The sequence below is a fragment of the Hyla sarda genome, chromosome 4 (assembly GCF_029499605.1).
Source record: "Hyla sarda isolate aHylSar1 chromosome 4, aHylSar1.hap1, whole genome shotgun sequence".
Classification (NCBI taxonomy): Eukaryota; Metazoa; Chordata; class Amphibia; order Anura; family Hylidae; genus Hyla; species Hyla sarda.
Window position 1 is genome coordinate 199,385,769 of NC_079192.1, and position 22,241 is coordinate 199,408,009.

A 22,241-nucleotide genomic window follows, 5' to 3' on the forward strand; every position below is an offset into this window, starting at 1 on the left:
AGAATTCACTACAGTCTGCTGAAAAAAACATTTTTGCACAACAGCAGCAGTACACAACAGTGCAGCACCACAAAAAAAAAAAAAAAAGTGTATTAAACCCAAAATTGCACTCTGTCAAAGAGTAATAAGAATGGAGTGAACTGCTGGTTATTATACAGTCTACAGACTAGTATAAGCAGCAGATGATTTCTTATGGAAAAAATACACTGAATTGCGCTGAAAAATCATTCCTGCCTCCTGTGATATGGTACATGAGGTTAAGGCAGTTTGGTGATATGTATGAGGCAATGAAAAACTCTCTGCCCCTCTCTGATAAAATGCTGAATTAAGTGACTGGGAGTTTAATGGCTGGCGTAAAAATCCTTCTCAGTGAGAACAAGCAAAGCACTGCACTGCTCTCTGTCCACAACGCTGATGTGACTAGCAGTTGGCAGTGGAACGCTGCAGTATGATCAATTCTGCGTGTCTGTGTAACACATACAGACACGCAGTCCGTCCTATCACTCAGTGTATGGCATGAAATGAGCAGCTGCAAAATGGCTACCGATTATGTAGGGCTGTGAGATTACAGGGGTCAATGAGTGCTGATAGGATGCATCTTGCATGTGATTCAGAGACTTCCTGCCTACCTCCCTTCCCGCCTTGCCTTGCCACCTTCCCAGCATCCCCTGCTCCATGTACTTACATGTGGATCCGCCATTTTAGGTGTCCTGGAGCCTGGAATGCTGTAAAATGGAGTTTAATGAAGCGATTCACGCAATTCACATTCGTTGCGAATCGAATATTTCCTAAAATTCGTAACAAATTCGGGTTTGGCTGCTTTGATGCGCTCATCTCTAGTCCCAACAGACCACATTCATGTAAATTCCAACATGCAAAAAGCTTTTTCTTGCTTTGATGTGGCCATTTTATGTCACGCTATGTAAGCACATTTCAAATTTGTCTCTTGAAAGCTGGACTGTGGTTGCTTTGGGGCAATATACAAAAAAAAGTGCTGCAAGGGGTAATATCTATTTTCCACAGCTTTTCTAGCTACTTTTACACTGCAATTTTAGGTCAGTATTTTGAATCAATATTTGGAAGTCAAATCCAGGCATGTACCCAAAAAAAAAAAAAAAAAAAGCTAATTTCCAATATTCTACTTCTCTGTATAAAATCCACTCCCAGTCTTGTCTTACAAATACTGATCTAAAATACTGCCATGTGCATAACTGCATAACTAACTAAAAATACTGAAAAGCCCAACCCTAATAAAGTGAACACGATTTAGGTTTGTCAGGAAACAGTTTTGTGTGAGTCATATACTTGATATAGTTGGATACATTTAATATCCCACACGAGAATAGAAGACAATGGTTTTTTCCCTTTTTAAAATAATTAAGGGAATGGTTATAGAGCCTGTCTTAACCCATTTTATTGTGTGTTAGTAAAGCATGAAGTGAATAGAGGCAATAGAATAGATCCATATTGACAAATCACATTTATTCTGACCTATGTTATGGAGGAAGAAGATCCAGAAAGGTTCAACAAACTTTTGTGAAAATCTTTTTTTACAGTGATTTTTGTGGAATTTTCAAAATGTTTAAACAGGCCAACCACATGTCTCATATACAGGCCCTGCATATGCAATGTTGAAATAATAGGACCATATGATGGATTATTAATTTAGTTTACCTAACTCCTATTAGTTCGCAGAGGGGGGACTAAGAGATAAAATGTGGTTCGAACATAAAGCTGAATAGTGCAAATAAGAAAAACCAAGGAGCCTACAAACTTATTAAAAGATAGAATGAAGGAAAAGAGAATGGGGGGGGGGGGGGAAGTAAAGTCTTAGGGACAAATCCTAAATAGGATCCACTAAAATCTACATTTTTCTAATAAGTTAGAAGTAAGTTTCTAAGGCTAAGAGGAAAAGCATTTTTCTTCTTAGCCTTAGAAAATGAGAAGAAATGACTCCAAGTTATAGCAGATAAGTTGTTTAACCACCAGGAATCCAATGGAGATATATATTTGAGATAATCTTACAACTCCTATAATTTGTTAAGCAAGAAGGACTTTCTAAGGATTTTTAGGGGTGTTATATCTAAATAAAGAGAATATTAGAGATTATGTTCTGATCCATAGCTTCTGAATATTCTGGCACGTCCACTAGATGTGAAGTATGTCTCCTCTGAATACCTACAGAAATAATTAAGAGAATAGCCTGGACAGCATTATAATATGTAGTGTTTCTTATTTGTGTTTCTTATTGCTTAGTACCTGATAAATATGGTGTTTTCATCATAACAGCTGTATTGTGTGGCACATACAACTCTTATTTTTACATCTGAAGGCAATTCCCACATTCCCCAGCATATGGCCTATTGTTTGCTGCTTAAGCCTGCTCTTTATTCTAAATGTTTTGCCCACCCACACTATAGTGGTAAAAAGGAAGCAGTGACACTAGGTAATGTAACATCTCATGGCTAAATTGTCCAATCATCCAACCAGTATTTTTCCGTAAACATTTTTTCATGGTCACAATATTTCTGTCCTTATAAATACAGACTAAAAATTATTTTTCCCTCTCTGAAGCCTTAACTGCTACAACAGAAGAACAAATATTGAACTCTTTACGAAGAATGTTATGTCTCTAGTTAAATATTATTTCATGGTAAATATCTGGTCAGACGGCCATAATGTGGTCACATTTTAGCATCCATGATCTGGCCACAACCCCAAGACCTCCCATTGTTCAACTAAACTGATCTCAAAGCTTGGTTTCGCAGAATATATGGCCAAATACATAATTGTTAAGGAATATATTTGTATATATATAATTTGTATATATATAACTTTATCCCACCTTCCTCTGTTCCCCCGTTGCGCCGATATCGGCATCCCGGTCCTCCGGTGCTGGTCTTCTTCCTGCTTCCTGGCTGGGTGACTCATACTGTGCTCAGCATATAGCCAGCTGCAGCGATGTCCCGCCTCGGCCTGTGATAGGCTGAGCACACTGTCATGTAAAGAGCCTAGGCCCGCCTTCTCCCTGCTCTCCGGGCTCCTTACATGACAGTGCGCTCAGCCTATCACCGGCCAAGGCAAGATATTGCTGCAGCTGGCAATACGCTGAGTGTAGTATGAGTCACTGAGCCCAGAAAGCAGGAAGAAGACCAGCGCTGGAGGACCTGAACACAGATATCGGTGCATCTGGGGAACATAGGAAGGTGAGTTAAAGTTTTTTTGTTTGTTTGTTTTGTTTTTGCAGCCCGTTCAGAGGGGAAGTGAGAAATGTTTTGTCACAGTTCTCCTTTAACCACATAAGGCGTGCAGTATTTCCCAACCAGGGAGCCTCCAGCTGTTGCAAAACCACAAGTTCCAGCAAAAGTTATCTGGGCATGCTGGGAGTTCTAGTTTTGCAGCAGCTGGAGGAACCCTGGTTGGGAAAAACTGGTCTAGAGGAACTACTGCTCAAGTTGCAGCTGTTTGGACCATGTGGTTGCAATCCCTCCCCAGTTATTCCCTCCTGAGTATCCACAGGGTTGCCTCCTTAATTTGCCGATGCCTTTTCGTCCTGCTCATGTGTGGGTTCTCTTTTGTTTTTTCCCTTTGGGACCATTGTTTGTTTATATACTGCTTACACTTTTTGGCTGCAGCTGTATTCCCCTCCGCCCTTTCCACAATCTTTTGTAGATATTTGTTTCCTATGTTAAGGGCATCAGGGTCACCTAGTTTCACCATGATATATATGATTTTTCGCTCTATTATGGTTAATAGTGACTTTTCAGTGATTACACCCACACTGTTCTTTAGGATGTTTATTATTATTATTTTTGAAACTTTAATAAACAAATTTTAAGCCATAAAAATGTGACAATTATAGCAAATTTCCCCAGATGTGGTTTGCAATTTTTTTACATACCTTCTTTACAAAATATATAGTGGAACCCCTGCATAAAAATTTTCTAAATAACCTGTATGGAAACTCTTTGAACCCCAATAATTCCAATGCCAATAGTAATAAACTCCATCATCACCAGCCCCATTGCTAAACCTCACCTTTGTTCAACACTTTATTCTGATCTTATTATAGCTGCGTGGGTTTCGACTTACCTGTCTAATTTTAGTTCCTACCATAGAGGCGCTCGTATCAATCACAAAAACCACATTCTTTGGGAGTGGAGGCAGATCTGTGGGTGCAAAGTAATGCACAAAGTATCCATTTAATACCTGGACAATAAGAGAAATGGTTGTGTGTGTTAGTAGGACTGAACCACTCAGTATAATCCTAGTAGCATGAAATATTGTAATGTGGCTGTTCTTGCCTTATTTTAGTGTTTGCTCATTCATAAAGCTTAGGGATGTAGTTCCATTTGCCCAGAATAAATGTAATGTTATCTGCTAAATTATAGCTTTCTGTAAAATTATAGATTGTGAACAACAATTTATAGCACACAACAGTAAAATGAAATCTTACAAGTTCTGTAACTCTACTTATCTTACAGTTACATTTCTTTTTCAATCATATCTAAAGCTAAATGCAGAATTCTACATGTCCCCTGTTACTATGGGATCTCAAATTGCACATGCTTTTGGATCCCACCTACAGTACAAAGGAAAATAGAAGAATTTTAAAACAAGTTACTAACCCCTTACTAACCAATTTAGCCAGATTACACAGAATTTGTGATAAAAAATGTATTTGAGGAGCTCTCACCTCTTTATTTTTTACAGGTTCTGCACTCAAAATGGCATTAAACTACAGACTACACAGAACATCAGGTATGTATATGGGGTATTATTTGCCCCCTGCCTGAGCACAAATGGAACAATAGTTTATCATTGAATAACCTTTTAATCTCTGCACTGCAAGTTCTGTCCATTGATGGAACAACAGCAAAGTTGTGCAGCCACCTATCTCTACATCTAGTGGACCACCCATAGTCTAGTTTGTTACACTTGTCAATCCATAGATGTTAATTTAGTACTTTACCGACATGTCTTACATTTTAGTGTTAATCATTGAAGAATTTTAAAAATTCTGCATTATGTATTTGCGAGTTTAATACGAGGCTTCCGAGTTCTAGGAGCTGAGCTACCAGGATAAGATGGGCAAAAGGCAGTTCCATGCTGTCTGTGAGATTTGTACTATACATTGCACTGTTCCTTCTACACTTTTTGTCTACCCTATTGTGATTGTAGATTTGACATTATCTTAAATACCGAAGTAGTTCTCTTTCAGATACCTGAATGTCTCCAACACTGAGCTCTCTTCTTACATCATAGCGAATGACAAAATCACCCAGAATTCCATTTTGAATGATCTTTGCCTGCTGGAATACATTGGGTTTAAATGTAATGTTGGCAAAGTTCTCTGTCTGATTGATAACTGTGGAAGGTGGGAGGGCTGTTCCATCTGTGGGAGAACAAAACATTTTCACATTTCATAGACATATGGTAAAATAATACAATCTGATCGCAGGGTGTCTGATTGTGGGAACCCACTGCGAACTCCAGAACAGGGAAAAGAGTTCCCCTGAGAATGGTGGGCCACTGTATGTGAGCACTGCCATTACATTTATTCTCTATGGCAACTGCCACAGATAGCAGAATACAGCATTCCTTTAAAGAACTAATGGGGCTACTCAGGGGACACTCTGTTTCCCCATTCTGGAGATTGCAGTGGGTCCCACTGCTGGATTCAGATAGGTATTGCTGTATTCGTGTGGAGTGTCCCAGAGCAGAGTCACCTGTTGCTACTTTGAACATGTAGCTTTAGTCACATATGGTTTACTGCCCTGTCTAAGGTCTATCTCTTAAAGGCTAGGGCCTATCTCTATAGATGTACAACATTACAAATGTATTTTCTGTATTCCTTTGTGTTACATGTATGCATTAAAGAGTACCTCTCATGATCTTGTTAAATTTTATATCCTCCCAGTTGACTGCCCTATCATGATAAACCATCCCCTGCTTTTATTTTAATTTTTTTTTTTTGTTCTCTACCTTGATATTGCTCTGTATTTTCTGCTTAGTCAGATTCACAGACTGGGAAGGGGCGTTCCCCGGTAGGCGTGGCATCATCTGAAGCCATACAGGGAAGAACTTCCTCCCTTAATCTGCTACAGACAGCCTAGAGCATTAGCTAAGATTGGCTAAGGTTGCACATTTGCTCCTGTTGTACAAATACCGTATATACTCGAGTATAAGCCGACCCGAGTATAAGCCGAGACCCCTAATTTCAACCCAAAATCCCAGGAAAAAAAAGTTATTGACTCGAGTATAAGCCAAGGGTGGGAAATACATCATCCCCCCTGTCATCATCCAGACCCGTCATTAACATCCTCATCATCATCACCGCCTGTCATCATCCAGACCCTCATCATCATCACCTGTCATCATCCCCTTGTCATCATCCCACACCCCCCCCCTTCATCATCCCCTTGTCATCATCCCCACCCCCCTTCATCATCCCCTTGTAATCATCCCACACACCCCCCTTCATCATCCCCTTGTCATCATCCCCACCCCCCTTCATCATCCCACACACCCCCTTCATCATCCTCTTGTCATCATCCCACACCTCCCCTTCATCATCCTCTTGTCATCATCCGCCCTCAGTGGTCTTCAACCTGCGGACCTCCAGAGGTTTCAAAACTACAACTCCCAGCAAGCCCGGGCAGCCATCGGCTGTCCGGGCTTGCTGGGAGTTGTAGTTTTGAAACCTCCGGAGGTCCGCAGGTTGAAGACCACTGCGGCCTTCGACATCATCCAGCCCCCTCTCACCCCCTTTAGTTCTGTACAGTACTCGCCTCCGTTCGGCGCTGGTCCGGTGCTGCAGGGCTGTCCGGTGAGGAGGTCGTCCGGTGGGATAGTGGTTCCGGGCTGCTATTTTCACTGGGGGCGCCTCTTCTCCGCGCTTCGGGCCCGGAATAGAGGCGTTGCCTGGACGATGACGCAGAAGTACGTTGGCAATGAACGTACCTCTGCGTCGTTGTCAAGGCAACGTGACTATTCTGGGGCCGGGCCTGAAGCGCTTAGAAGAGGCCTCCTCGGTGAAGATAGCAGCCCGGAACCACTATCCCACTGGACGACCTCCTCTCCGGACAGTCCTGCAGCACCGGCCCAGCGCCGAGCGGAGGCGAGTACTGTACAAAACTAAAGGGGGTGAGAGGGGGCTGGATGATGTCGAAGGCCGCAGTGGTCTTCAACCTGCGGACCTCCGGAGTTTTCAAAACTACAACTCCCAGCAAGCCCGGACAGCCGATGGCTGCCCGGGCTTGCTGGGAGTTGTAGTTTTGAAACCTCTGGAGGTCCGCAGGTTGAAGACCACTGCAGGTGGAGAGTTCACTCGAGTATAAGCCGAGGGGGGTGTTTTCAGCACGAAAAATCGTGCTGAAAAACTCGGCTTATACTCGAGTATATACGGTATATCTTATAGAACTGTATAACAAATAGGAAGTTTTCCCAAAGTGTTATTTCTGCATTGGATTGCACCAGGAGTAAAGTGAAAAACAAATTGTTTTCCATAAACCCTGGCTTTAGAGGTTTTATTTATCTCATGTAAAAAATGTTTTGAAAAAAAAATGTAAAAAAAATTGTTACTCAATACCTAATCCTAATCTAATTGTTATGCCTCTATTACCTATATTTATTATAAAATACCATCTTTTCATTAGCTCACAGTATTAGAAATCCTCTCCCCTATTTGTGGTGGTGGGAGGTGATTGGTGTGTCTGCTCATGCAGCCTTGTCCATGAGTCATCTCTTGTCCATGACTCATGGACAAACATGATGCTGCTGCAGGACTGGTTTGTGTTTCTGTAGGTATGGGAGATAGGTATTGTCAGGGATCATTTTTTTTATTAAATATTCAAACTTTTTTAAGCAACCATATTACAAAAGGTCTTTAATTTTCATCAATAACAACACATAAAAATATTTTTGGATGCAACTGTGTTTCTATTCGGCAGGCTGGATGTGGATCCTCTGTGTCAGCGAGGGATTGGCGTGGACCGTACCGGTGGACCAATTCTAGGTTGCTACTGGTATTCAATAGAGCCCGCCGCAAAGCGGGATGGACTTGCTGCGGCGGTAGCAACCAGGTCGTATCCACCGGCAACGGCTCAACCTCGCTGACTGCTGAAAAGGCGTAGGACAGAAGGACTAGACAGAGGCGAGGTCAGACATAGTAGAAGGTCAGGGCAGGCGGCAAGGTTCGTAGTCAATGATGATAGCAAGAGGTCTGGAACACTGGTATGGCAAACACAGTAAACGCTTTCTCTAGGCACAAGGGCAACAAGATCCAGCAAAGCAGGGAAGGGGAAGTGAGGTTATATGGACGTGGAGCAGGTGGAAGCTAATTAGACTGATTGGGCCAGGCACCAATTATTGGTGCACTGGCCCTTCAAATCTTAGAGAGCTTGGGCGCGCGCCCCCTATGGGGCGGAGCCGCGTGCGCCAGGACGTGACAGCCGGGGACCGGGACAGGTGAGTAACTTGGGATGCGATTCGCGAACGGGCGCGTCCCGCTATGCGAATCGCATCCCCGCCGGCAGTGTCAGTGCAGCGCTCCCGGTCAGCGGGTCTGACCGGGGCGCTGCAGAGAGGGGAACGCCGCGAGCGCTCCGGGGAGGAGCAGGGACCCGGAGCGCTCGGCGTAACAATTCAGATATGGGAAATACCTTACACTTTTCCTTGACTAGGCAACTGTAAATTATAGCTGCAAAATATCAAAGATCAGTACCATAGGACAGATTTAATATTGAATTTGCTAAAAAAAAAACAACTCTTAAAGAACTTAAAAAAAACACATTTATATTGTTTTAGACACTTTTTGACACACTGCTAGGTATTAGGTGATCTAAATTTAGACTAGACAGTGTAAAGATGCACCAAATTTATTTTGTAATAAATCGGATACATGTTTTGACTGTCTAAACTACGTGTATTTAACCTACATGTTGTAGGTAACAGCATTTACATTCAGTTTCTTATTTACAAACCTAATACAATTCTTACAATATTTAACTTTCACTAGTCTGCCACCTAGAAGTTGGACCAATATTTCAAATAAAGGCAATGAATATAAACCCTCAGTCACAATGAGTTATTATTCAGCACTCAGAAGGGAAGAAAACTGAATGTGGATGAAACTTTTAGGAACTATGGCTGACCTTGGGACGAATTTCAACATGTATTGAATATAGAATAACAATAACATATATATCATTTTAGTTATATACACAATTGTATTACTTGTAGTGCCTTAAAAGGACATTTGAAAGTAAAACAACTTATCACCATAGGATAGGGGATAAGTGTCTGATCGAGGGAGGGTCTGACCGATGCGATCTCTTGAACAGAGCCCCCGCATTGCCGCGCTGTGCGCCGGCTAATGCACGTAGTGTAGACCTCACTGAGGTCGATGGTACCCCCCTCCCCATGCAGCTCTATCTGAGAGGCAGGGAGGCACGAATGCTGAATCCCCACCTCTCCCAAAGAGATTCATGGAGATGGTGTATTGTCCGCAATGTCATCTTGCCGAGGCCCCGTGCAGGAGATCAGGCGCTTATTCCCTATCCTGTGGATAGGGGATAAGTTGTTTTTGCTGCATATTTCCTTTAAATTTGCAGTTACTGAGGAGCAAAAGAATAAGACTACAGTATAGAATATAGCAGAAGTGACTGTCGAATAAACTACACCCTTAAAAAATATCAAACAAAGGAATCATATTTCTATATCTTACTGATGCAGAGGAGAAATTCCCCCTTCCTCATGTCATGTCCCCTGATGCTCAGTGCTTTGGAAACAGACTAAGAAAACGCCTTTCTATGTAACCTTAGCTGAATCGCTAAAGTTGATCATTTGCATTTATTTTTAGACCTTACTAATCAAGCCGGGAGTGCCTTCACAAGCGACACCTTGACATATCTGCATTTCCTGACTCCAGCGCCTTTCCGCTGTTTAGACTGATAAGGAAGCCAAACAAGTAGCCATTGTGCAAGGTTTACAGTACTCTGTCTTTTGAGGTGTAACGTAACTTTCCCTTGATAAGTCCACAGGAAGTATATTATTTTATTTCAGTGCTGAAATATCTGCAGCCATGAATGATTATCTATAATTGGCCCTGCATTAAAGCCGGCCGCTTGTTTGTTCCAGTGCACTGGAAAAGCACAATTCTATTATTGTTACGGGATAATTCATTTTCCTATTTAGACATCTTTTATATGATGCCAAATACAATAAAACAAACAAGATACAAGAAAAATAACCTGACATCACTCAGATGTGAAGACGCATTTGATTATTTCATTTATAGTATATTTATTTATACTGACTTTGATGCCAGCTGCAAATACAAAGATGGGAGATACAAAAAAAAAGCCAATATATGAGACCTTGGCTGTGCTACAGACATCCAGAATTTTCATCTGAAAGATGAGAAACAAAAATGAAAACATGGACAGTACATTCTGTGTACACATAGCGGTTTATAGTATTCCATATAAAATGTCATCTTATATTCTCACTGGTGTGGGGATTTGCTCTGGTAGACAGGTTAGCGGACGCAGTATAGAGGAAAGAAGCCAGGTTGTAAGTCAAACTTCAGTGTTTTATTCACACTCAGCAAAACATAACAGTCTTGGTGCTTGTTCATACACAGCAAAGCAAAACAGTCTTGGTGCTTATTCATACACAGCAAAACAAAGTTCACCTGGAATCCTAGGTGTCGGTTCACACCCGGGTGAATGTTCAGCCACAGGAAAGTTCACTGGCAGGCTTCCAGGTGGCCTGCACGCCTGTTTGCAGTCTTTAGCCCTCCGCTCAGAGGACTCCACAGCTTCACTGTCAGATGAAGGTCAATCACACACAACACTCACCTGACAGTGCTGACTGCATAATAAGTCTGCCAAGACCCGGCCTGGAACGTGGGGAATAGTCACCCACCCAGCACTTTGATTATTCCAAGTAAAAGCCATTCCGGATCAGCTTTACAGCCATACTAAACATCTCAGACCCAGAAAAACAGCATACAAAAGATCATTTAAAACAGTACATTATTAACATTAATGCATGGACAATACACAAGACTATACAATAAATCATATAAAATCTGAAATTCTAAGGTGGAATCTGACAGAGATGGGGCACTGCACTTAATTAGAAGGCATGAAATACATAGAATGTGAATACATCAATAAATAAATACATATGCCATGAACTCTTAACAACCCCTCCTGTAAACAATAGGTATAGTAGCAGCAATATGAGTAAGGTGTATCAAATAGGTACACAAGCCATACTGAACATCAGTATGTAGCAGCAGAAATGGTAAGGTGCATCAAAACACAGTATAAGCTGCCTAATACCCAGGGGGAGAGAGGTACAATTACAAGAATGGACATATATACCATGTCATTACCAAGTGGCAACAGCAGTACACAACGTGCAGGCCTCCATCACCCAATGTTTCGCTACAAGGTTTCTTCCGGGGTGTGGTCATAGCTCAAAAAAGTCCTCCCTTATATATGCCTATCTAGCCAATAGTACCCTATACTGCAGTCAGCTGGTCAGAAATGCTAGAGGTCAATGTCATGGTTAAAATTGGGCCAGATGACACGTCATATTACCTGGCCGCCTGCCTTCAGTGCATAACAGATGAATAAGCTCCGGGCCCTCCTCCCCTGTGATGCACACTTGGCACGTACACAGGAGGCAGAGCTAAGAAGTGACGTCAGACGGCGAGTCACGGTCCTTCACACCAACGGCGTAGGACTACGCCGCAAGAGGGGGAGGAGCAGCACTTTGCTGGCAGGCATGACAGAACTCCCAGCCCGCCCACCGATGTGGAACGTATAAGTGGAGGAGGAGATCAGGATGCTGGTCCATGGTAACAGGAGGCTTGAACCACAGTGGACAAGGGGCACCGGCAGACATGGGGACAAGTCAACTGGCTCAAACAACGCAACATGTAAGCCTGGTGGATACAAGGTGGTGTGGAAAGAAGAGATGCCTCTAATAAAATAATCAAAATAAGAATAATGAAAATGAATGTGTCAGAAACAGGTTTGCCTGACATAGGAAAGGTTTCAATTACACAAATATATAATAAATGGTGGGGACAGTGCATGCGTGAGCTCCAGTGGAAGCGAAAACAAGTGCACGGGAGATATACTACTAAGTCCCATGGTATAAAAGTGATAAGGGGGTGACAAAAAGGAGGCAGTGTAAACAGGTGGACACGGTGATAGTAGGAATTTAACATAACCATTTTATGTCACTTTTCTCATCAATCCGCCTATGGCAGGTGATGTGGTCCTACACGCTTCTTCACCTACCTCTCACTTTTTTCACTTTCTTCACTACTTTTCCCTCCCTGCACTTATACACAAGCATGGTGGTTTTCTTATTATGTTTTGTCACTTTCCTACTATCACCGTGTCCACCTGTTTACACTGCCTCCTTTTTGTCACCCCCTTATCACTTTTATCACCATGGGACTTAGTAGTTTATTTCCCGTGCACTTGTTTTTGCTTCCACTGGAGCTCACGCATGCACTGTCCTCACCATTTATTATATATTTGTGTAATTTCCACCTTTCCTATGTCAGGCACACTTGTTTCTGGGAAATTCATTTTCATTATTCTTATTTTGATTATTTTATTAGAGGTATTTCTTCTTTCCGCCACTCACCTTGTATCCACCAGGCTCACATGTTGCATTGTTTGAGCCAGTTGACTTGTCTCCATGTCTGCCGGTACCCCTTGCCCACTGGGGTTCAAACGTCTTGTTACCATGGTCCCGCATCCTGATCTCCTCCCCCACTGCTGAGTTCCACATCGGTGGGCGGGGTTAGATCGGGCTGGGAGTTCTGTCACACCTGCCGGCGAAGTCCTGCTCCTCCCCCTAATGCGGCGTAGTCCTACGCCATCGGTGTGAAGGACCGTGACTCGCCGTCTGACGTCACTTCTTAGCTCTGCCTCCTGTGTACGCGCCAAATGCGTGTCACAGGGGGGAGGGTCCGGAGCTTATTCATCTGTTATGCACTGAAGGCAGGCGGCCAGGTAATATGACGTGTCATCTGGCCCGATTTTAACCGTGACATTGACCTCTAGCATTTCTGACCAGCTGACTGCAGTATAGGGTACTATTGGCTAGCTAGGCATATATAAGGGAGGACTTTTTGAGCTATGACCACGTCCCGGAAGAAACCTTGTAGCGAAACGTTGGTTGATGGAGGCCTGCACGTTGTGTACTGCTGTTGCCACTTGGTAATGACATGGTATATATGTCCATTCTTGTAATTGTACCTCTCTCCCCCTGGGTATTAGGCAGCTTATACTCTGTTTTGATGCACCTTACCATTTCTGCTGCTACATACTGATGTTCAGTATGGCTTATGTACCTATTTGTTGCACCTTACTCATATTGCTGCTACTATGCCAATTGTTTACAGTAGGGGTTGTTAAGGGTTCATGGCATATGTATTTATTTATTTATTGATCTATTACCATTCTATGTATTTCATGCCTTCTAATTAAGTGCAGTGCCCCATCTCTGTCAGAGTCCACCATAGCATTTCTAATTTTATATGATTTATTTTATAGTCTTGTGTATTGTCTATGCATTAGTGTTAATAAAGTACTGTTTTAAATGATAATTCTGGGTTTGAGATATTTATGCTGGCGTAGATCGGTTACTCATGGGAACACTTTTGTTTCTTTGGTAGCCATAGTAAACAGCTGAAGTGTCAGACTGCAATCTGCAACACTGGCACTTGAGAAAAAACAGCTTTTACCTCACCGAGGCCAGGAACCTCGGTGACACATGCCAACCATGAATGACGGCCCCTTGTTCCTTGCTACACTGTACAGAATAAACACAAGATAAAAGAAGTTTGACACTGCTTACTTCTGCTCCGTAAGGATAGATAGTACTGAGTGCTATATATATTCGGAAACTGTCTCTTGCTTCTAGGCGGGGCTCAGACGTAATACAGCAATAGAATCAACGCAGAACATAGGTAAAAGAAAAACGTCGGCGACTCACCACTTCTTTCTTTTTCTTTATTGCAATGACATACTCACAAAATATAAAATAGTATCGGGGGCACAGGTGTGCGACAGCAGCCAATGTTTCCCACTAGTTCAGTGCTTCGTCGGGCCTCCACAGTTGGAGGCCCGACAAAGCACTGAACTAGTGCAAAACAACGGCTGTTGTCGCCCACCTGGAAACCCCCGACCCCCCTGGATTATTCCACCCCCGATACTATTTTGTATTTTTTGAATATGTGGAGGCCCGACGAAGCACTGAACTAGTGGGAAACATTGGCTGCTGTCGCACACCTGTGCCCCCCCCCCCCCCCCCCGGACTAGTTCACCCCGATACTATTTTATATTTTGTGAGTATGTCATTGCAATAAAGAAAAAGAAAGAAGTGGTGAGTCGCTGACGTTTTTCTTTTACCTATGTTCTGCATTGACACTGTACAGAATACTGCATCATTTTTTTTTGTCCACAATGTGTTTGAGAGAAGTTTATTAAACACATTATAATAACGTTTTTCGGCATGCCAGCCTTTTGTCTATTCAAGTGGCCATTAAAATGTTGGGGACCCCCTTGATCTTGCACGCAGCACCCTGTTAGAATCAGTCCCCAGAGCGTCTTCGCTCCGGGTCTGATTACTGGCGATCAAGGGGACGGAGCATTGTGTGACGTCATGCTATGCCCCCTCAGTGCAAGCCTATGGGAGGGTGTGTGACAGCTGTCACGCCCCGTCCAATAGGCTTGCATTGAGGGGGCGGAGCATGACGTCACACGGGGCGGAGCCGTGACATCACAATACTCCATCCCCATGATCGCCAGTAATCAGACCCGGAGCGAACACGCTCCGGGGACTGATTCTAACGGGGTGCTGCGTGCAAGATCACGGGGGTCCCCAACGGCAGGACCCCTGCGTTATTGGCGGTCGATTGCTCAAGCCTGCATCTCAGGCTTGGAGCAATCAATCGCCGAGGGGACCCCTGCGATCAGGCATCTTATCCCCTATCCTTTGCCGGAGTACTCCTTTAACCCCTTAACGACCAAGGATGTATATTTACGTCCTTGGCCGGCTCCCGCGATATAACGCGGGGTCACACGGTGACCCCGCGTCATATCGGGTCGGTCCCAGCATGTATCTGAAGCCAGGACCCGGGGCTAATAGCGCGTGGCACCGCGATCGCTGCAACGCGCTATTAGCCCCGGGTCCTGGCTTCAGATACATGCTGGGACCGACCCGATATGACGTGGGGTCACCCTTTAGACACGGCGTTCAAAGTTGAACGCTGCGTCTAAAACGAAAGTGAAAGCTGCCGGCTGCTCAGCGGGGCTGATCGGGACTACCGCAGTGAAAATGTGGTGTCCCGATCAGCTAGGACACGAGCGGAGGTCCTCTTACCTGCCTCCGGCGTGTCCCCTCGGCGATTGATTGCTCCAAGCCTGAGATGCAGGCTTTAGCAATCTACCGCAAATAACGCTGATCATTGCAAAGCTATGGCTTTGCAGTGAAGAGTGCTGGCAATCTGTGTGTGCAGTGTTATAGGTACCTATGGGAGCTATAACACTGCAAAAAAAAGTGTAAAAAAAAGTTCATAAATGTGATTTAACCCTTTCCTTAATAAAAGTTCAAATCACCCCCCTTTTTCCCATAAAAAAAAAAATGGAAATAAAAATAAATATAAACATATGTGGTATAGCCGGGTGAGTAAATGTCCGAACTATAAAAATATATAATTAATTAAACCGCAACGTCAATGGCGTATGCGCAAAAAAATTCCAAAGTCCAAAATAACTTATTTTTGGTCACTTTTTATATCATGAAAAAAGGAATAAAAAGCGATCAAAAAGTCCGATCAATGCAAAAATTTCAGATTATGGTGCAAAAAATGAGCCCTCATACTGCCCCATATGCAGAAAAATAAAAAAGTTATAGGGGTCAGAAGATGACAATTTTAAACGTATAAATTTTCGGTATGATTTCTTCCAGACGTACGATAAAATCAAACCGATATAAGTAGGGTATCATTTTAATTGTATGGACCTACAGAATAAAGATAAGGTGTAATTTTTACCGAAAAATGTACTGCGTAGAAACGGAAGCCCCCAAAAGTTATAAAATGGCGTTTTTTCTTCAATTTCCTCGCACAATGATTTTTTTCCCGGTTTCGCTGTAGATTTTTGGGTAAAATGACTGATGTCACTGCAAAGTAAAATTGGTGGTGCAAAAAATAAGCTATCATATGAATTTTTAGGTGAAAAATTGAAAGGGTTATGATTTTTGAAAGGTGAGGAGGAAAAAACGAAAGTGCAAAAAATGAAAAACCTTCAGTCCTTAAGGTGTTAAAGGATGGCCTATCCTCAGGATCAAATAAAAAGTTAGCACTTGCCTAGTAATATTGTGCATCATTTGCACAACTATAATAGGATTGTGGCTTAGTTAAAGGGGTTATCCATAAAAAATATGGGGCAGATATTCTAATACTTTACTAGTCTGAGAATGTGCCACATTTATCAGGGACTCTGGATAAATTTGGAGCAACTTAAGACCGCCTATTAGTTGGCCTTCTTTCAAGCTAAAGTTTTTCTCCAAAATTTTGGCACATTTTTTGACACATAAAATCCCTAAGCCATACCCTTAGGGAGGCATACAAATAAATGCGCAGAAGGCATATACATTTTTTTAAGTTGACAACACATTTAAATGGTTTTGTTCATATTTCTACTTTAAAATGTGTTTTTTTTTGTTTTGTTTTTTTGCATATAGTGTTTATTTTTTATTAATAACTACCATGTTTAAAGGGATTTATAAAAAAGTGGTACAATTTTTTAGCCCATAGTTAAAAGGGTCCACAAAATATTTGTGTCCGAACTCCCCTTACTGCATCTGTCCTGATGTTGCCTGAGCACAAACATTTTGATAAGCCTGACAACCAGGTACTCCACCCCTAGACATCTTATCCCCTATGGCGGGGGTCCCGCCGCTGGGGACCCCACAATCTCAGCTGCGGCACCCCAGACATCCAGTGCACAGAGCAAACTTTGCTCCATGCTGGATGACCGGCGATGCGGGGCGGAGGCTCGTGACCGTGAAGGCCGTCAAGCCCCCTCCCATAGACTTGCATTGAGGAGGCGTGGCCATGATGTCACGAGCCTCCGGCGCTGCACCCGACGCTCTAAACGGACGCCGGGTGCAGCAAGGAGGTCGGCTATGTCCCCAGCGGAGGGACACCTGCGATCAGACATCTTATCCCCTATTCTATGTCTAGGGGCAGAGTATCCCTTTAAAGGCCCACGCACACTAGGGCTCTCTTAAGTTGGAATTGAAAATGCAAATTTCATATCTACATTTATGTACCGTTAGAAAACAGCATAAAAATGTAAGAAAAAAATTAATGAATTGCAGACAACTTAGATTACAACACTCAACAAAAGAAACACAATACCAAAAAAAAAAAAAATAATCAAACACATAAAAAAAAAATCTGTATTACACATCAATATCTGAGCTGTGTTTTCATATGCAAGGGGGAATGAGCCGTTACCATTATTATTACAAATAGTAGTGTCATTATTTTCCCACCTGCTCATTGTTAATAAAGAGTTGTGGTGATACCATAGTAACAGAGGCCAATGATGGCTATTGTTCCCATCCAGGTGTTCCCTATATCATTTTCTTTGGGATATCAGGAAGGTGTGAATGGAGGAAATGAGCTATTGTTTTATTTTACGGATAAACACAATTATGTGCATAACATGACTAGATTAGAGCAGTGTTTCCTATGGCTTGTGTGCTGAGTATAGATATCAGTGAATGAAGTATGATATCTCCATATGTGGCCTATGTGCAAGCCAGAGGAAAAATAGAATTTTCATTGTAAAGTAACAGTTACAGATGAGTCTCAATAACAGCTCTTTTTCTGCTTTATGCAGGATTGCATAGAGGTGAGGAGAACAGCACCGGAACGCTGTTCTATACTCACTATACTCACTATACTCACTCACTATACTCTATACTGTCAGGTCTCAGGGCTGGCATGCGAGTCCCCAGGAAACTGATAGGTTCTCCTTAACATGTATGGAAATACTGTATAATATATACAGTATATATATATATATATATATATATATATATATATATATATATATACACATATATACATATATATATATATATATATATATATATATACATATATATATATATATTTAATGTAATAATGGATTCAATTCAACTTTTTGCATGCCACATTTATGGTGTACATTTGTCTCTCCGACCAGCACCTACAGCCTACATCACGATCTCTCTGTGCCTGTGGCTTTGCTCAGAATATGGTAGCATGCTGTAGAGGAGCAGAAAGGGCATGAATGTAGCAGGTTCTGCAGGAATTGTCCTGGGCGACTGCTGAACCATGAAGTTCAACCAGTAACTACAGGACGAAGACAATAGATTTTTGGTGACTTCAGAACTGGGGAACACAGGTAAGCAATGCTATAAGATTCTGCAGCATTTTTACCATTTAAGACTACTTACTGTATGTATTACTGGTTAGATAATATATAACTATTAAAATGATACCCATGCTTACATGCTTTTCTATTATTTAACAAAATAAGTATTTCTTATTTTTTCCAAATGTGGGAATGTATGAGGGCTTAATTATGCACCATAATCTGTTGTTGTTATCGTACCACTTTTACGTATATGTAACTTTCTGATCACTGTTTATTTATTTATTTTTTCTGGGATGTAACCAAAAATCAGCAATTTTGGTGTGTGTGTTTTAATTTTTTTTTACATTTACACTGTTTACCACAAAAGATCTTTAACATTTTATTTTAATAACTCGGGCATCCACATGCTGTAATACCAACAACAATTTTCTTTAGATTTTTTTCTTTTACATTGTTTTACATTTAAAAAATAGGGGAAGTCCCCACAATTTATAGCAGTCTATTGCTTGCTATTACTATTTAGTGCTGTGTATAGACAATACTCTGATCAATGATATTTGCAATTCACTTGTAAAGCCTGACAAAAGCCAGACCATGCCAGTGGTTGGCAGCAGAGCGGCATGAAGCAGGTATGCAAAGCTTAGGCCACTATGTTGACTTATCTGACCCCCGCAATTGTGCTGCAGGTGGTCCGATGAGTCTCTCAAAGCCCCACTAATGCTTTAGTTGCCATGATCTCTATTGATCACAGCATCTAAAGGGTTAATGGCAGACATCAGCTCCCGGCTGCTGATAACAGCGGCCAGCTTGGCTCTATCACCGTTTCAGGAGACACGGTGATCTTGGAACCTGGTGATATCCATGTGCCAGGGCACAAAGATTTACCTGTACAATGTGTGTCCTTTAGGTGTTAATATTATGATGATTATTATTATTATTATTACTACAATGAAAACTCTTTAGGATGACTGACCAAAATTCCACAAAAAAATCTTTCTGATCTTCTTAAATGGGCACTGTCACCAACTTTATTTTTTGATATGTTGTAGTACTTATGTACTACAACATATCTCTAATATACTTTTATTAATTTTTATTTAATTAAAATAGTTTAATTTACATTTGAAAACCGGCCACTAGGGGTCTCCCTCCTAGTGGCCGGCTGCAGCCTGGCGTGACGTCATGCCTGAAAAAGGACCGATGCGGCCGGGCATCGGTCCTTTTTCATTCAGCCTGCGCTCGCTCCCTGCCTGTCAATCAGACAGGCAGGGAGCGAGCGCATTGGCTCCCCGGCCACTGGCTGGGAGGCCACTCCTCCCGCTCATCGCCGCCGCAGCTGTGAGGGGGTTTTTTGCGCTCCCGTAGATCCATGCGTCCGCTCCTCCCCCAGCTCTCAGAAGATTTCCGAAGCTAGAGCTGGGGGAGGACAGAGCAAGGGGAGGGAGGAGGTGTACGCCCCCTCCCTCATCTCCCCTCCCTGAGCTCGGCTGGACTCAGATCTCTACGGCACGCCCCCTCCCTGAGGACATAGATCGCAAAGGCAAGTCCCCTCCCTCATCTCCCCTCCCTGAGGACGTAAATCTCCACGGCAGGTCCCCTCCCTCACCGCCGCCTCCGCCCCGTTGCCGCCGCTATCCCTACACGCCCGCTCCCGGACTCTGCAGTAAGTGTAATTGGGGGGGGGGTGTTGTGATGGAGGGAACGGGGCATGGTGGGGGGGGGAGACGGAGGGGACGGGCTAGCGCCGCATGTAACTAATAGTTTATCTACACAGGATGCCTCCAGCTGTTTCAATACTACAACTCCCAGCATGCCCTGACAGCCAATAGATGTCAGGGCAAGCTGGGAGTTGTAGTGATGAAACAGCTGGAGGCACCCTGTGTAGATGAACTAAGGGCGGAAGTCCCCCCCCCCCAGCAGGCATCAGTGACGTGGTGCCTGCTGGGGAAGTCTGCCTGGTAGTGGGCACACTGCCAGGCAGACAAAAAGCATTTTTAATATAGTAAAAATAAAAATTTAAAGCAGGGAGGGGGTTAGGGATAGATGTGCAATAGGCAGGGACAGAAAAAAAAAATAGGATGGTGGGAGCTACCCTTTAAAGTAATGATGTTTGGGAAGGTTTCACTTTCTTTTTAAAATTGGTTCCCAAATAGTAAACCATCCATCTGTGCCAGGCAAGGGTTCCTCTTGCACAATAGTCAATCAATGAATGCTGTGAAGGCACTAAGTGCTGTATAACAGGATCAGTAATCCTATGCTGTTTCTTCTGCCCTCCATGAGAGTTCAGATAAGCTTTAATCATAGATGAAACTCATAACCTTGGCTCCAGGTCAGACACTAGGCCAACGTTGCTTACTATAAGTAGATTTTGGGCTTATAGTAAAACACATTTGTATGGTGGACTACTGCGGAAATGGTTTCTATTCTGGGGCAAACTAGTGTATAGTTGGACTGGTCTTGTCCTCTGATAAATCCAAATTCTGTCATGAAAAAGGTCCTGCCCATGAGGTCCAGCAGAAGACAACCCCACCTGTAGTGCACTTAATGCTGGGTTCATCATTTTTCCAACCTTATAGATGGTATGCCCTGTGTATTTTATGGTTATAGCAATCTTTACCAATGAATACATATATTCTTTATCTATGTAGATGAAGAGCAGGTCAGGGAATAATATTATCTCTGTAGCTGGAACCAATGTTGATTTCTGTATGTAATGCCTGTTTGTCTGTTTGCAGTAATACACAGGCTTTTTTTCTCAAATGTATAACCAGTCATGATTATGTACTATCATATGTACCTTCTCTTTTGTGTTTTCCCTACTTAAGGGTTTCTTCCATGTCACATATGCTTCCACTTGTCCTACGAATATCCTCCATCACATCCTCCAAGTTATCCAACTTGCTCAGCCTCCTCTTCCTGTCATTCTTTTCTCATATGGTCATGTACAATACACTCATGCATTTTTTTTTCAAAGTCATTCAACTTTGTCATAACTAAAGCGCAGGTCATGTGTATGATTTTTCTGATGCCTCCTTCTCTGGTGCTTCCTATTTTAGTGTACCTCACTAAAAAGGTAGAAAATTCTCCACATTATATTGCCCAATTCATCACAGTCTAGTCATACACTATAAAAGGGTTTTCTTAAAGGGGTACTCTGCTGCTCAGCATTTGGAATAAACTGTTTCGAACGCTGGATCCAGCGTCGGGAGCTCGTGATGTCATAGCCCCACCCCCTCGAGAAATGATCCGCCCCCTCAATGCAAGTCTAGTCATTAGGGGGCTGGGCTATGATGTCACGAGCTCCCGGCGCCGGCTCCAGTGTTCGGAACTGTTTGTTCCAAAGGCTGAGCAGCGGAGTACCCCTTTAAGGACAATAATAATTTTGGATTTATCCATATATGTAGTGCTTACCAGTATTCTTACTCTTCTGCTTCTTTTGAAGAGGAAGAACCTCTAGGAATGTAATCCCCGATGTTTCCAGAATATTGACTTCCACCAACAGGTTGCCTACTAACTGCATTGGGCGGACACTGACTACATGCTCATACACTCCCAGGCGTCTTTGCAACAGTTCCTCATACTTCAGCAGAAAAACTGCTTTATTTCGACCAGGGATGATGGCAGATGCATTAAATGTTTCCATTTCATTCTCCCTGCAAGAAATCTTATTCAAATTAATCAATCATTTAAAAACTTCACAGGATGATAGGGATTTATAAGGTTTAGAATTCTTTTTTAATGACTCCAAAACAAATGGACTCAACCAAA

General features: G+C 42.7%; 1 protein-coding gene across 2 annotated transcripts in view; it reads right to left on the minus strand.

Moving 5' to 3' along the window:
- Window positions 1–22,241, minus strand: part of ITIH5 (inter-alpha-trypsin inhibitor heavy chain 5) — an 80,512-nt gene that overhangs the window by 37,887 nt on the left and 20,384 nt on the right. For both annotated transcript variants that reach the window (XM_056573253.1, XM_056573251.1), the window contains 3 exons: window positions 21,885–22,126; window positions 5,226–5,395; window positions 4,093–4,209 (listed from right to left, as the gene is read on the minus strand). In XM_056573253.1, the coding sequence (XP_056429228.1) occupies window positions 4,093–4,209; window positions 5,226–5,395; window positions 21,885–22,126 (529 nt within the window). The remainder of the gene's footprint in view (window positions 1–4,092; window positions 4,210–5,225; window positions 5,396–21,884; window positions 22,127–22,241) is intronic.